The sequence below is a fragment of the Bos taurus genome, chromosome 3 (assembly GCF_002263795.3).
Source record: "Bos taurus isolate L1 Dominette 01449 registration number 42190680 breed Hereford chromosome 3, ARS-UCD2.0, whole genome shotgun sequence".
NCBI classification, from domain to species: domain Eukaryota; kingdom Metazoa; phylum Chordata; class Mammalia; order Artiodactyla; family Bovidae; genus Bos; species Bos taurus.
In genome coordinates this window covers 97,838,775-97,855,831 of record NC_037330.1, presented here as the reverse complement: position 1 = coordinate 97,855,831, position 17,057 = coordinate 97,838,775, and the positions used below count along the sequence as shown (strand labels likewise).

At 37.2% G+C, this 17,057-nt stretch overlaps 1 protein-coding gene across 2 annotated transcripts in view; it reads right to left on the bottom strand.

Moving 5' to 3' along the window:
• SPATA6 (spermatogenesis associated 6) overlaps positions 1 to 17,057 on the bottom strand; it is a 166,744-nt gene that overhangs the window by 87,036 nt on the left and 62,651 nt on the right. For both annotated transcript variants that reach the window (XM_005204783.5, NM_001046371.3), the window contains 2 exon segments: positions 11,696 to 11,737; positions 10,523 to 10,647 (listed from right to left, as the gene is read on the bottom strand). In XM_005204783.5, coding sequence (XP_005204840.2) covers positions 10,523 to 10,647; positions 11,696 to 11,737 — 167 coding nt within the window.

Genomic DNA, 17,057 nt, shown 5'->3' with positions numbered 1-17,057 from the left:
TCGAAAGCATTAATTCTTTGACACTCAGCCTTCTTTATGGTCCAACTCTCACATCCATACATGACTACTGGAAAAACCATACCTTTGACTATTCAAGACCTATAGGCAAAGTAATGTCTCTGCTTTTTAATATGCTGTCTAGGTTTGTCATAGCTTTCTTTCCAAGGAGCAAGTGTTTTTTAATTTCATGGATACAGTTACCAACCCAGTGATTTTGGAACCCAAGAAAAGAAAATCTGTTACTGTTTCCACTTTTCCCCCTTCAATTTGCCATGAAGGGACTGGTCCAGATGCCATGATCTTTGTTTTTTGAATGCTGAATTTCAAGGCAGCTTTTTCACTCTCCTCTTTCACCCTCATCAAGCGGTTCTTTAGTTCCTCCTCACTTTCTGCCACTTGAGTGGTATCATCTGCGTATCTGAAACTGCTGATATTTCTCCTGACAATCTGGATTTTGATTAGTGATTCATCCAGACTGGCATTTCACATGATGTACTCTGTATATAAGTTAAATAAGGAGGGTGAAAATACACTGCCTTATCTTACTCCTTTCCTAATTTTGAACCAGTCCGTTGTTCCATGTCTGATTCTAACTGTTGCTTCTTGACTCACATACAAGTTTCTCAGGAGATAGGTAAGGTAGTCTGGTACTCACATCTCTTGAAGAATTTTCCAGTTTGTTATGATCCACACTAGCAAAGGCTTTAGTGTAGTCAAAGAAGCAGAAGTAGTTGTTTTTATGGAACTCCCTTGCTTTCTCCATGATCCAACAAATGTTGTCAATTTGATCTCTGGTTCCTCTGCCTCTTCTAGAACCAACTTGTACATCTGGAAGTTCTCAGTTAATGTACTGCTGAAGCCTTGCTTGAAGGATTTTGAGCATAACCTTGTTAGCAAGTGAAGTGAGCCCAACTGTATAGTAGTTTGAACATTCTTTAGCATTTCCCTTCTTTGGGATTGAAATGAAAACTGACCTTTTCCAGTCCTGTGGCCACTGCTGAGGTGGCCATATGGAGTGTAGCTGACATACTGAGTGCTGACATATTGCGTGTAGCACTTTAACAGCATCACATTATCTTTTAGGATTTGAGATAGCTCAGCTGGAATTCCATCACCTCTACTAGCTTTGTTTATAGTAATTCTTCCTAAGGTCCACTTGACCTCGCACTCCATGATGTCTGGCTCTAGGTGAGTGACCAAAACATCTCGGTCATTAAGATTTTTTGTGTAGTTCTTCTATGTATTCTTGCCACTTCTTTTAATCTCTTCTGCTTCTGATAGATTGTTATCGTTTCTGTCCTTTATCATGCCCATCCTTGCATGGAATTTTCCCTTGGTATCTCCAGTTTTCTTGAAGAGATCTTTAGTCTTTCCCATTCTATTGTTTCCCTCTATTTCTTTGCTTTGTTTGTTTAAGAAGGCCTTCTTTTCTCTTCCTGCTAGTCTCTGGGACTTTGCATTCAGTTGAAAATACCTTTCCCTTTGCTCCTGGCCTTTTGCTTCTCGTCTCCCCTCAGTTATTTATAAAGCCTCCTCAGACAACCACTTTGCCTTCTTGCATTCCTTTTTCTTTGGGATGGTTTTGGTTATTGCCTCCTGTACAGTGTTACAAACCCCCACCCGTAGTTCTTCAGACACTCTGTCTATCAGATCTAGTTCCTGGAATGTATTCATCATCTTCACTGTATAATCATAAGTGCTTTGATTTGGGTCATACCTTAATGGCCTAGTGGTTTCCCCTACTTTCTTCACATTACCAGTAGGGGGAAGGAAGGGGGAATCTAGAGACAGGGGACAGAGAAGTACAAACTACGAGGTGTGAGCCAGCTTCAAGTATGTATTGCACAACACAGGAAATACCCAATATTTTATAATAACTGTAAGTGGAAAGTAACCTTTAAAAATGTGATAAAATTTCACATCCTTTTATAATATATATGCTCTAGAAAGTGGACGCAGAGGAAACATACTTCAACATAATAAAGGCCATATATGAGAAAGCCACAGCTAACACCATTTTCAATGGTGAAAAGCTGAAAGGCAACAAAGACACCCACTCTCACCACTTTTCTTCAATGTAGTTTTGGAAGTTCTAGCCACAGCAATCAGAGAAGAAAAACAAATAAAATGAATCCATGTTGGAAGGAAGAAATAAAACTATTTGCAAATAACATGATACTACACAGAAAATCCTAAAGACACCACCAGAAAACCACTAGTGCTCATCAATGAATTCAGTACAGCTGCAAGATACTAAATTAACATATAAAAATCAGTTGCATTTCTATACACTAACAATGAGCTATTAGAAAGAGAAATTAAGGGACCAATCTCATTTATCATGACATCAAAAGGAATAAAACACTTAGGAATAAAACCTACCTAAGGTGGCAAAAGATCTGTACTCCAAAAATTATAAGACACAAATTGGAGACAACACAAACAAATGCAAATGCATGCCATGTTCTTGGATTGGAAGAATCAAAATTGTTAAAATGACCATACTACCAAGGCAATCTACAGATTCAATGCAATCCCTATCAAATCACCAACAGCATTTTTCACAGAACTAGAATGAATAATTTTAAAATTTGTATTGAAACACAAAAGACCCCAAATAGCAAAAACAATATTGATAAAGAAGAATGAAGTTGGAGGAATCATGCTAACTTGAGACTACACTACAAAGCTACAGTCATCAATATAGTATGAAACTGGCATAAAAACAGACACACAGACCAATGGAACAGGTTGGAAAGCCCGGAAATAAACCCAGACACTCATGGGGAAAAGATAGTCTCTTGAATAAGTGGTGCTGGGAAAACCTGGAAAACTGGATGGCTACATGTAAAGGAATGTAATTAGAACACTCTAACACCATATACAAAAATAAACTCAAAATGTATTAAAAACCTAAATATAAGACCAGATACCATAAAACTCCTAGAAGAAAACATGGGCAGAACACTCTGACATAAATTGCAGCAATACTTTTTTTTTGAATCAATCTTCTCTAATAATGGAAATAAAGGCAAAAATAAACAAATGGGACCCAATTAAACTCAAAAGCTTTTGCACAGCAACAGAAATCATAAACAAAATGAAAAGACAATGTACAGAATGGGAGAAAGTATCTGTAATGGGATCAACAAGGGCTCATACAGTTCAATACAAAAAAAAAAAAGCAGAAGACCTAAAAAGACCTTAATGGCCATCTGTATGTTCATTTTTAGATTTATTTACAACAAGCACATGAAAAGATGCTCAACATCACTAATTATTAGAGGAACACAAATCAAAACTACAGTGAGGCAATACTTCACACCAGTCAGAATGGCTGTTATCAAAAATTCTACAAATAATAAATGCTGGAGAGGGTGTGGAGAAAAAATAATCCTCCTACACTGTTGGTAGCAATATAAATTGCAACCACTCTGGAGAATAGTATAGAGGTTCCTTAAAAACCAAAATTGGAGGTACCATATGATCCAGCATTCCTACTCCTGGGCACGTATCTGGAAAAGATGAAAAATTCTAATTCAAAAACGTACATGCACACCGATGTTCACGGCAGCACTATTTACAACAGAAAAAAACATGGAAGCAACCTAAATGTCCATCGACAGATTAATCGATAAAGAAGATGCAGCATATATACAATGGAATACTACTCAGCCACTAAAAAGAATGAAATACTAGCATTTGCAGCAAAATGGATGCATCTAGCGATTTTCATACTAAGTGCCATAAGTCAGAGAAAGACAAGCATTATAGATTACTTATATGTAGAATCTAATACATGATGCAAGTGAACTTGTTTAAAAAACAGAAATAGACTCAGAGATACAGAGAACAAACTTGGTCACTAAAGTGGAAATGGGAAGACTAAAAAATTAGGAGTATGGGATTAATCAGATACATATTACTATGTATATGATTTAACAACAAGGGAACTATATTCAATATCTAGTAATAACCTATAATGGCAAAGAATTTGAAACAGATGTGTATATATACATATATATACACACATACATATACATGGGCTTCCCAGGTGGTTCAGTGGTACAGAATCTGCCTGTAATCCAAAAGACGTGAGTTCCATCCTTAGGTTGGGAAGATCCCCTGGAGGAGGGCATAGCAACGCACTCCAGTATTTTTGGCTGGAAAATCCCACGGATGGAGGAGCCTGGCAGGCTATAGTTCATAGGTTTGCAAAGAGTCAGACACTACTGAAGCAACTTAGCACACATGGATGCACATAGACACATATATACATATACAGAGAAATGGATAACTAAATCACTTTGCTATATACCTGAAACTAATAGAACACTGTAAATCATCTTTACTTCAATTTTTTAATTATATAAAAATTTTAATTAAAAAATTTAAAAATAAAATACAAAAAATAAAGTAGAATAAAACCTGCTTCATTAAATTATTTTCTGAGGCAACAGCTTAGATATTTGGAGATTTTAATAAAGGATTTTATAGTTATAACCTTGGTTTTACCATCAGACCATAATTTCCTGAAAGTGCCCTAGAATAATTTTTGCTCATAAGTCATTCCTTAATTTCAGCATTACTTGCCATGGGGGAAGGCTGAGAATCCTTAAAAACAGTAAGTTCTACCTCCTTTTTGTATTATTAACAGCATTTCCTTTTGCATTTCTCTCTCCTCTCACATTTTTCTATAAGCAGCAGTAAGAAACCAGAGAGCCCCCCTAACACTGTCAGAAAGTCTCCTTAAAAAGACCACCCATTTCATAAGTTATTTTTAATATCCTACATGGCTGCTAAACTTTACACCATTACATAACAAGGGTTCCTTCTTCCACTAATTTCCAATAACATTTACCTCATTTTCCTGCAAACATTCATTTGATAGTTTCTTCAAGACTCTTCAAGCTCTTATCTACACTCCAAGAAAGCTGTTCCAGCTTCTGCCCTCTTCAGAGAGGTGCCTGAACGTCCTCAAACATGGCAATTGGTTTCCCCAGGAGTGAGTGATATAAGAGTGAGAGCAAAGAGGAAGCCACAGTGCATTTAATGACCTGGTCTCAAAAGTCTAACACTGTCACTTCACCACATTGTATCTGTGAGAATCACTAAGTAGAGTCCATACTTAAGAGCAGCAGAGTTGGCTCTGCATTTGGAAGACAGGAGTGTCAAACCGTTTGAGCACATATTTTATAACTACCACAGCCTGGACTGCAACTTATCACTTTACCCCTCCCCATATATTGCTGGTCATACAGTAAATACTTGGTGTTTTAGCCATTAATTAGATCTTTCAAGACCCATATGTATCAGTTGAGATTTCAGGGAAACAAAATTACTAGCATATACACAGAGATGGATATTTATTTTAAGGAATTGGTACATGCAATTGTGAGAATGACAAGTCCAAAATCCATAGGGAAAGCTAGCAGACTGGAAACTCAAGCAAAGTTGATACTGTAGTTTTGAGTGTGAAATCTCTAAGCAAACCAGAAGGCTGGAAACTCGGGATTTCTATATTACAGTCTTGAGGCAGAATTTCTTATTCTTTGGGAAACTTCAGTCTTTGCTCTTCATGTCTTCAGATAATTGGATGAGGTCTACCTACATTATCAAGGGTAATCTCCTATACTTAAAAGTCAAGTGACTATAAATATTAGTCACATCTACAAAATACCTTTACAGTAACATCGAGACTAATGTTTGACTAAACAATTGGGCACTACAACCTAACCAAAAGAAATATAATCATCACACATCTGAAATGTCAGTTTCCTCTATGAAGTCTACAGTAAGATGTGATTCATTTATTCAATTCAATCAAGAGGCATATAAGTACTTTATGCAAAGAACAATGCTAAGAATTAAGATCAAAGACAAAGTCACAGATTTTGTTTTTATGGGGTTCACAGTGTAGAGATGATATTAACATCACCACTACCATCCATAACAAACAGCACCTTGCTATGATCTCCCTGGCCATTACCATATCACTAATATTTATTGATCATTCTCTATGTGCCACGTTACTATAGTAACCATTTACAAGCATTCATTAATCCACAAAAAACATGCTATCTCCAAGGTATAGCAGTCTCGTTTACTCAGGCAGTCTGTGACAGTGCCAAGATTTAAGCCCAAATGTGACTTGAATTCTTGCTATAGTGATGGGTTCAGAAAGATGCCCTAAAACCCAGATAGATTGTCTATGCTAAGAATTATGAGGAGGAGTGCATTGTGTCCTGCCAGGACAATGAACTACTGATTATAGAGTGTGTTGTTTACTCACATTTAAATACAATAACTGATGTGATTGAATTTACATCTGCTATTCTGCTGTTCAATTTATATATGTGCCATATCTTTTTTTCTGTTCTTTCTAGTGGTCATCCAACAAACCTATAAGGGTTCTACTCTACTGATTATCTGTGTGTGGGCTGGGGAAAGGCACTCCAAGATACAGCAGGTCTCTAGTTCCCTCAGCTTTCCCTGTTTGTTGGACTCCCACTGTCTCCCCCAAATATGCATAGTTTCAGCCAGCAAGGAAGGAGTGGAAAGCTCGCTTCTGCCTTTTGACTGCACCCTCATTTCCAGTCAACTTTCTGGCAGGTGTGCAGCTCGCTAATTGGAACTGCAATCAGCCTAGCAAAGCTGTAGGTTTCCTCATGTGCTTCCAACTGAATAGTCTGCATTAAGCTGGTAAAGCCACGATATGTACCCCCATGATTGTGACACCAATTCCAATGTGTGGGTTTTCTAGCACCATCAAGATGTCACTATCACAAGTCTCTGTAACACCATTTGGGTGTTCTGCAATTTAACCCAGTTCTGACTATCTGGAGATGGCATCAGATCCCATAGGTTAAGGGCTCAGTTCCACAAGACTGCTCCCATCTGACTTCAGTTGCTAATCACAAGTCTTAGGTTGTCACCCATAAGCTACAAGTAAGAGGCTTTCACAACCCCCTCTGCGGGTTCCATCAATTTGCTACAGCAGCTCATAGAACTCAAGAAATATTTTACTTCCTGTTTCCCAGTTTATATAAAAGGATATAATGACATGCAGATGGAAGAGATGTACAGAGCAAAATACACAGAAGTCTCTGTGCCCTCACCCTCTGTGCTACTTTCCCAGTACCTCCAAGTGTTCACAATGTGGAAGCTCTCCAAACCGCATCGTTTTGGGTATTATAATCACTTAATTACACAGGCTTGGTTGATAAAATCACTGGCCGTTGGTGATTGAACTCAATCTCTAGCCCCTCTCTTCTTCAGAGATGTGGCTGAAAGTTCCAATGTGGTTGGTTTCCCTGGCATCTAGTTCCCATCGTTAGGTTCCCAACTAGCTCTCCAAAAATCTCATCAACCTAACTCTTAAACACAGGAAATTCCAAGCGCTTTATGAGTTCTGTGCTAGGAATGGGGTAAGAAGACCAAATACATGTTCCTTACTACAAATTACAGTATCACTGCCCCAAAGTCATTCTGACCTCTCTGCTTGCGAACTGCTGACTTTTGCACCCTGCCACATGCTTGGTGAAGCTACACTCCTCACTGGCCATGCAGGGTATGACAGCAGCCTATGCTGGATGACCACATACTTCTGCCATTTTTACCAAAACTCTTAGTAGTTATTCAAGCAAAGATACTTCTTAATTTGTCCTAATTGCTGATCACTTTCCAGTGCCCTGAAACTGTTGTTTGTGACAATTTTGTCCAGTTTTATACTTGTGTGGTGAGAGTAACTGATAAACTCTTTGCACCACCATCACCAGAAGTCTCAGTTTTTATATTGTTAAAAACAAGACAAGAGGCCCAAAATGGAGTTGCTTACACTAAGCCCCATGTCATCAAACAGATTAAAATTAATTACAGTTTCTGTTCTTCCAGAAATAGAATTTTAAAGCAATTCATCCGGAATAGCCTAATTAGCTAAAGGAAGCAAATCTTGTAACACCCAGCACACTTTTTAGCCTAGTATGATTTCCTTGTTCTATACCTTCTGAATATAAAAGTATTTCACTTTGTGCAGCTCCTTGGAGCTTCTATCTGCTAGATTAGATGCTGCCTAAATCAAATCAATTGTTGCTCAAATAAACTAAAAATTTTTAATATGCCCCAATTTATCTTTTAATATATATATAGATTTTTTTGCCTTAGTAATCCAACCTTTTCTGATATATGAAAAGGTAACTCAAATTCAATAAAGTAAATACCTGTTATTGGTCCATATTATGTTTATATTGTGAAATTTAGTACAAAACAGCATTTTAAATTACTTTAAAAAAAGCTAATTTTAAAATTGGATTTTTCCTTTCAAGTTTCTAGAAAGGTCCTGCAACATGCTTTAAAGTCTTTTTTGGCTAAAGAACATGGAAAATATATCAAAGGAGGTATATTTTAATACATTTGCTAGTGAACTGTTAAAATTTCAACAAGCTGAAATTTGCTATTTCCTGCTGCTGCTGCTGCTAAGTCACTTCAGTTGTGTCCGACTCTGTGTGACCCCATAGACGGCAGCCCACCAGGTTCCCCCGTCCCTGGGATTCTCCAGGCAAGAACACCGGAGTAGGTTGCCATTTCCTTCTCCAAAGCATGAAAGTGAAAAGTGAAAGTAAAGTCGCTCAGTCGTGTCTGACTCTTAGCGACCCCATGGACTGCAGCCTACCAGGCTCCTCCATCCATGGGATTTTCCAGGCAAGTACTGGAAGTGGGTGCCATTGCCTTCTCCTATAGAGCGCCAAAGAATTGATGCTTTTGAACTGTGGTGCTGGAGAAGACTCTTGAGAGTCCCTTGGACTGCAAGGAGATCCAACCAGTCCATCCTAAAGGAGATCAGTCCTGGGTGTTCATTGGAAGGACTGATGCTAAAGCTGAAACTCCAATACTTTGGCCACCTCATGCGAAGAGTTGACTCATTGGAAAAGACTCTGATGCTGGGAGGGATTGGGGGCAGGAGGAGAAGAGGACAACAGAGGATGAGATGGCTGGATGGCATCACCGACTAGATGGACGTGAGTTTGAGTGAACTCCGGGAGTTGGTGATGGACAGGGAGGCCTGGTGTGTTGGAATTCATGGGGTCGCAAAGAGTTGGACACGACTGAGCAACTGAACTGAACTGAACTGAGGATAGAATATATCAAAACCTAGACCTACAGGAAATATTACTTAATTTACCATACTGACTCATATATCATGCTAATTTCCTTACTTTTATAAAGTTAGCAAAAAAAAAATTATCCCAAAAACTTCACCTAGACAACTTTTACTTTTTTTTTCTTTGAAACAGCAGGGGCTGCACTCAGTCTCTCTTAACAGAAAGTATTTTCAGGAATAAAAATATGATTAAATCATCCAGTGAATATTGAAAAGGTTGTTAGGAAAAGATGAGAGTTGGCTATCACCTAATGCAGTTTTCACTTTTAGGTGTATGAATATCTATTTCCATTATATGAACATATAATAATTATTCTATATAAACTCCTGCAACTCAACAGACATGAATTTGAACAAACTCTGGGAGCCGGTGAAAGACAGGGAAGCTTGGTCCATGGGGTTGCAAACAGTTGGACACAGCTGAGCAAATAAACAACAAAAACCTCCTACTAATGGACATTTAAATTATTTCCATTTTTCATTATCATGAATAATGCTACAAATGAACATTCCTAAGAAGGTTCTTAGTATGTCAGACAGAATATATCTCAAAGACATATACCTAGAAGACCAGTGCTATGAGAATCTTTGCCTTTACTAGATAATTCTGAATTATGGTTGTTCCACTTCACACAGCATACAAACATACACCTATCCACTTTTCCACACTTTTGGTATTTGTCAGATTTATTAAATTTTACCAATCTTATAGCTATAAAAACGAAATCATCTGTTTAAATTTGAACTTTAAATGCTAATGGGATTATGTACCTTTTCAAATGTTTATTGGTCATTTTTTTTGAGAGAAAAATAAAGAGAGAGAATAAAAATAAAGAGAGACAAGGAGACAGATAGGGCCAGTGGGGAGGGGAGATAAGGAGAAGAGGAGAGAAATCTGAAGAATGTAAGGTAAAATAATACTTGTTAATTTTGAAAAGTAGATGCATGCATTCTGGTAAATTATTTTTATTTAGGTTTCAATACGTTTACAATAACATCATAAATTCATAGGGCTCCCCCAGTGGCTCAGAGGTAAAGAATCCATCTACAATGCAGGAGTCTCAGGAGAAGCAGGTTCAATCCCTGGGACGGGAAGATACCCTGGAGGAGCACATGGAAGCCCACTCTGGTGGTCTTGTCTGGAGAATCCCATGGACAGAGGAGCCTGGTAGGCTATAGTTCATAGCATCGCAAAGAGTAGGACATGACTGAAGTGACTTAGCATAGATTCATAACACAATTGTGCTTTAAACAGAATTAAACTTTAAATTAGTTCTTCACATTTCAGGTACTAACGGCTATGTGGTAGTTTTGGCAATGATCCTGCATGATAATTTGATTCAGAAAATAGTAAGCACTTACTCGAAGGCCAGAAATCCTCCTCATGGTAACCTGGCGGTTTGAATCATGGTGTCCAGAAATTTGATTTGGACCCGGGAACATGAAATCTCGTGTATTCTCATCATATGTAGACAATGTTTCACCCACTACAAGAAAGATATCCTATGATTCAAATTATAACAAAATATGCTATTTAGAAACAGTATCATCAAGTACAAATATATAATGCCTGATGCCTTAAAGAAATACCTGCTTCAGGGTCATGCTTTTAATTTTTTTCTATAAAAGGAAAAAAATTAAAATAAAGTTATGTTAAATGAATTAACACATTTCCTTATAGGAGATGTCATACATACTACAGATTCTCTCTCCCCTTTTGTAGAAAGGGGATATTCATGTAAATTTTTTATGTACCTATGAATTCCTAGGGAAAAAAAAAAACATTTTAAACATATAAAACTGACATAATATTTACACATCAAAAACTTAATTACCATCTCCACAATTTATTTTGCTATCTTCCATTCCTTTCTATCTGCCATTGTAAGACATTAGACTACATGTTGAAAAATATATATACATTTTTTAGAATTTGTGGTTACCAGAATTAGGTATATATGTGACACTCAAAAATGTTAGATTACTAGCTTTCAACAAAATATAGCCTCCTGTGACTCACATAAAATAAGGACTTAAGATAGAGTCTTCTATAATCATAGAAATCAATAATATAAATATAACTATCCTTCAGGTTTTAACTGTACCTACCACAGGGATCTATACTGCTTAGGTACAGTTTTAATTCCCCGACATTTCTAATAACAGCCAATACCCCAAAACAAAGATAATGAACTACTTTATCAGTAAAAGCATACTGTTTTAGAAAAATCACAAGAACTTTTAAGATGTTAATTTTTATGAATGTCACAAAATATGCTAGGATGATATCAGGTTTTTTTCACTTTCAATCATGATTATTTATTCAATTTTAGAACAACGTGTTCACATATAATTTATGTCAATCTTTCCGTATATATTATTTTGGCCTACTGACATTTCACACAGAGTGGACCAATGCTAGAAACTCAACATTGCTCTTAAGGTGGCAAGAAGTGGAAAAGATGACATTTTTAAAAAGCATTTCATTAAAATGGGTTCACATGTCAATTACCTTATCAAAATACAATACAGTACCTGGTGGAACTAGCTGAATCAACTCAAACAATGCTGTATCATCTGAAAGTTTAAAGAAAAATTTCCTTAAATAAACAAATTTATAATAAACAATAACTACTTTAACCACAGAAGTACATAAAAGCCAAAGTAATTTTCAGTAGACTACACATATGTTTATATCTTAGTATGAAAGTGAAAGTGAAATTGAAGTCGCTCAGTCGTGTCCGACTCTTTGTGACCCCTTGGACTGTAGCCCACCAGGCTCCTCCATTCACGGGATTCTCCAGGCAAGAATACTGGAGTGGGTTGTCATTTCCTTCTCCAATATCTTAGTATACTGTGTGTATTTTTGGTTGCTCTTTATCATATAGATTTATTAATCTGTAGTAGAAATTGATCTTTTCTAGGTTTTTTCCTGATTTTAAGGCCTTAATTTTTTAGAGTACTTTTATTTAGGTTTACAACAAAATTGAGACAGAGGCACACAGATTGCCTCTATATACCCTTTGCCCCTAAACATGCACAGCCTCCCCCACTATCATTCACAGGAACGGCACATTTTTTAAACAAGCATGAACCTACACCGATACGTCATAAATGCCCAAAGGCTGTAGTGAAACTTAAGTTCACTCTTAGTGATGTACACTCTGTGGGTTTCAGTTCAGTTCAGTTCAGTCGCTCAGTCGTGTCCAACTCTTTGCGACCCCATGAATTGCAGCACGCCAGGCCTCCCTGTCCATCACCATCTCCCGGAGTTCACTCAAACTCACGTCCATCAAGTTGGTGATGCCATCCAGCCATCTCATCCTGTCGTCCCCTTCTCCTCTTGCCCCCAATCTCTCCCAGCATCAGAGTCTTTTCCAATGACTCAACTCTTTGTATGAGGTGGCCAAAGTACTGGAGTTTCAGCTTCAGCATCATTCCTTCCAAACAACACCCAGGACTGATCTCCTTCAGAATGGACTGGTTGGATCTCCTTGCAATCCAAGGGACTCTCAAGAGTCTTCTCCAACACCACAGTTCAAAAGCATCAATTCTTCAGCGCTCAGCCTTCTTCACAGTCCAACTCGCATCCATACATGACTACTGGAAAAACCATAGCCTTGACTAGATGGACCTTTTTTGGCAAAGTAATGTCTCTGCTTTTGAATATGCTATCTAGGTTGGTCATAACTTTCCTTCCAAGAAGTAAGCATCTTTTAATTTCATGGCTGCAGTCATCACCTGCAGTGATTTTGGAGCCCAAAAAAATAAAGTCTGACAGTGTTTCCACTGTTTCCCCATCTATTTCCCACGAAGTGATGGGACCAGATGCCATGATCTTCGTTTTCTGAATGTTGAGCTTTAAGCCAACTTTTTCACTCTCCTCTTTCACTCTCATCAAGAGGCTTTTTAGTTCCTCTTCACTTTCTGCCATAAGGATGGTGTCATCTGCATATGACAAATGTAATAATGACATTGCGTGTTAGTTGTTCAGTCATGTCCGACTCTTTGCGACCCCATGGACTGTAGCCCATGAGGCTTCTTTGTCCACGGAATTCTCTAGGCAAGAGTATTGGAGTGGAATGCCATTCCCTTCTCCAGAGGAACTTCCCAACCCAGTGATCAAACCGTGGTCTCCTGCATTGCAGGCAGATTCTTTACCGTTTGAGCTACAGGGAAGTCCTAATAATGACATTATCCATCATTATAATACCATACAGAGTATTTTTCACTGCCCTGTTCCTCTGCTCTCTGGTTATTTACCTCTCTCCCCTCCACAATCCACCACCACCACAATCACTGATCTTTTCGTTGTCTCTACAAAGTTTTATCTTTTCCAGAATGACATGTACTTGAAAACACACAGTATGTAGCCTTTCAGATTGGCTTCTTTCACTTAGGAATACGCATTTAAGGTTTCCTATGTGTTGTTAGAAGGAAATGACAATTGACTCCAGTACTATTGCCTGGAAAATCCCATGGACAGAGGAGCCTGGTAGGCTACAGTCCATGGGGTCACAAAGAGTCGGACACGACTGAGTGACTTCACTTCACTTTCACTTTATGTGTTGTTAAGAATTGATGCTTTTGAACTGTGGTGTTGGAGAAGACTCTTGAGAGTCCCTTGGACTGCAAGGAGATCCAACCAGTCCATTCTGAAGGAGATCAGCCCTGGGATTTCTTTGGAAGGAATGATGCTAAAGCTGAAACTCTAGTACTTTGGCCTCATGCGAAGAGTTGACTCATTGGAAAAGACTCTGATGCTGGGAGGAATTGGGGGCAAGAGGAGAAGGGGACGACAGAGGATGAGATGGCTGGATGGCATCACTGACTTCATGGACGTGGGTCTCAGTGAACTCCGGGAGTTGGTGATGGATAGGGAGGCCTGGCGTGCTGCGATTCATGGGGTTGCAAAGAGTCGGACACGACTGAGCGACTGATCTGATCTGATCTGATGGCTTGATAGCTCATTTCTTTTTATTGCTGAACCATTGTCTGGATATTCCACAGTTTACTCCTTCACCTATTGAAAGACATCAACTGCTTTCAAGTTTTGGCAATTATGAATAAAGCTGTATAAATATCCATGTGCACAGACTTTTGTGTAGACATAAATTTTCATTTCTTTGCATAAAAACAAGGAGCAGTATTGCCCAATCATATGGAAAGGATGCGCTAGCTTTTGGAAAAAATCCACCAAACTGTCTTCCAAAGTGTCTGCACCATTCTGCATTCTCACCAGCAATAAGTGAGAGTTCTTGTTGCTCTGTATCCTCGCTAGCATTTCATGTTGTCACTGTTCCAGATTTTGGCAATTCTAAGGAATGTACAGCAATTTCATTGTTTTAATTTGCATTTCTCTAGTGATATGTGAAGTATCTTTTCACGTGCTTGTTTGCCACCTGTATATCTTTGGTGAGGTATCAATTAAGGCTTTTGACCCATTTTTTAATTAGGTTGTTTGTTTTCTTATCATTGAATTTTAAGCATTATTGGCATATTTTAGATAATAGTCCTTTATCGGGTGTGTCTTTTGCAAATATCTTCATCCAGTCTGTGGCTGGTCTTCTAATTCTCTTTATTTTTCCCTTCACAGAGCAGAAGTTTTTAACTTATCAGTTTCAGCTTATCAATTATTTCTTCCATAGTTTCATTCAAAAACAACTATGGTGTCTTTCGTGTTGTCTCTAAAAACATATCACCATGCCCAAGATCATCTAGATTTCTCTCCTGTGCTAACATCTAGGAGTTTTATAGTTTTGCATTTTCCAGTTAGGTCTATGATCCATTGGTGGTGGTGGTTTAGTTGCTAAATTGTGTCAGACTCTTGTGACCCCATGGACTGTACCCCACCAGGTTCCTCTATCCATGGAATTTTCCAGGCAAGAATATTGGAGTGGGTTCCCATTTCATCCTCCAGGGGATCTTCCCAACTCAAGGATCAAACCTGTATCTACTGTATTGCAGGCAGTCTCCTGCATTGCAAATGGATTCTTAACCAATTGATTCATGAGGGAAGCTGATAGAATATACATTTAAGAGTATATATTTCCCTCTAAGTACTACTACAGCTGCATCCCACAACTTTTGTTCTATAATATTTTTATAATTCAATACAAAACATTTTCTAGTTTCTTATATGCTTTCCTCTTTACCCAGGTGTTCCTGAGAAATAAATTTAATTTCCAAACACAAGGCAATATTCTAGTTGTCTTTCTGTTACTGCTTTCTAAGCTAAAATTTAACTGTACAGTGTGATCAGAAAACATGATTATGGTTTCAATGCTTTGAAATTTGAGACTGAATTTGTGGCTTAAAATATGATCAAATGAAATAATTTTGTAGTTGGAAGGTGTTGATTAGCATTTTATATATGTCCATGCAAAAACATAGTAATCCTTTTGTCCTAATCTTCTATATCCTTATTGATTTTATGGTTGTTCTATAACTACTGAGAAAGGGGTGTTAAATCTCCCATTGCAGTTGGTAACAGTTGGTCTTTATATCTCATTTACTTTGAGGCTATACTATTAGATCTGTTCAAACTGGAAACTATTGTCTTCCTAGTTAAGTTTTATCAATATGACATGAGCCTCTTGAACATTTTTTTCCCAAGGATTATATCTAAGTCTTAAAAACTACTTGATTAGGTTTTTTAAATCCAGTCTGACAATGTTTATCTTTTAATTGGAAGTTAATCCACTTACATTTAATGAGAATTACTTCTGAATCTACATCTACCTCTATCTACTTTGTCCTGCTTTGAATTTATTAAAAAGAATTATTCCAAATTATTCCAAAACCCCAAATGTTTGGAATTTTTATGCTCAAATTGTGTTTTTTAAGCAGTTACCCTTGAAAATATTACATGTATCCTTTTATCAAAGTTTAATGTTAACACCTTATAAAAATACCTTTTTCATTACGCCTGATAGGTTGCTGTTAGTTTAACTCTGCGTATTTTTTAACTTTCATAATTACCTTTTTAAGCAGTCAATGCTCATTATATTTATTCATACAAAATGACTTTCATTTTTCTACTATCATTTTTGCATCTATGATCTTCATTTTCCTTCTGCCTGAAATATATTCTCTAGAATTTCCTTCGGTAAGCTGACTGGTAGCACACACTTTCAACTGTGTGTCTAAAGGTCTGTTGTACAATCACTCTTACAAAATATTTTTTGTTTAGTGTAGGATTTGTGGTCAGTTGTTTTCTTTCAGGCCATTACAGATATCCCACTCTCATACAGCTTCCACTATTGCTGCTGAAAAGTTATCAAACTAACTAACGTGACTTTGAGGGACTTCTGAGATGTTTCATATTTGGTTTTCTGTAGTCACCATAACTTTCTACATGTGTGTTTCTTTTAATATTGACATCAAATCAGAGGATAAGTAAGTCTAACAAATTCCAAAAAAATATATGATCCATTAGGAGTTTTAATTTTTGTGAAAGGTATATGGTTTGTATCTAGATTCATTCTTTTTTGAATGTGTATGTCCAGTTGCTCTAGCACCATTTACTGAAGAATCTATAAATACGTTTGTTCTACAGTATTGTCTTTGCTCCTTTGTTAAATATCAGTTGACTATATTTACAGAGGCATATTTCTGTTCTTCTCATATATTTTTATAAATATAAATTAAGTTTACTTCTTAAACAGAGTGATGGGCACAGCTGGGTATATTATACAACTCCTTAGACTTTTAATATGTCTGAAATACTTTATAATAAATTTATAAAAATAAGAACAAAATATAAATTATATCCTTCCTCCCTTCTAAGAACCCATGAATGAGACAAATCTTTTTCTTCCTTTAAATTCTGTTACTTTCAACCAAGGGAAATCTCAGTCATTTAACTCAATAAACTATATGCCCAATTTATGAAGAA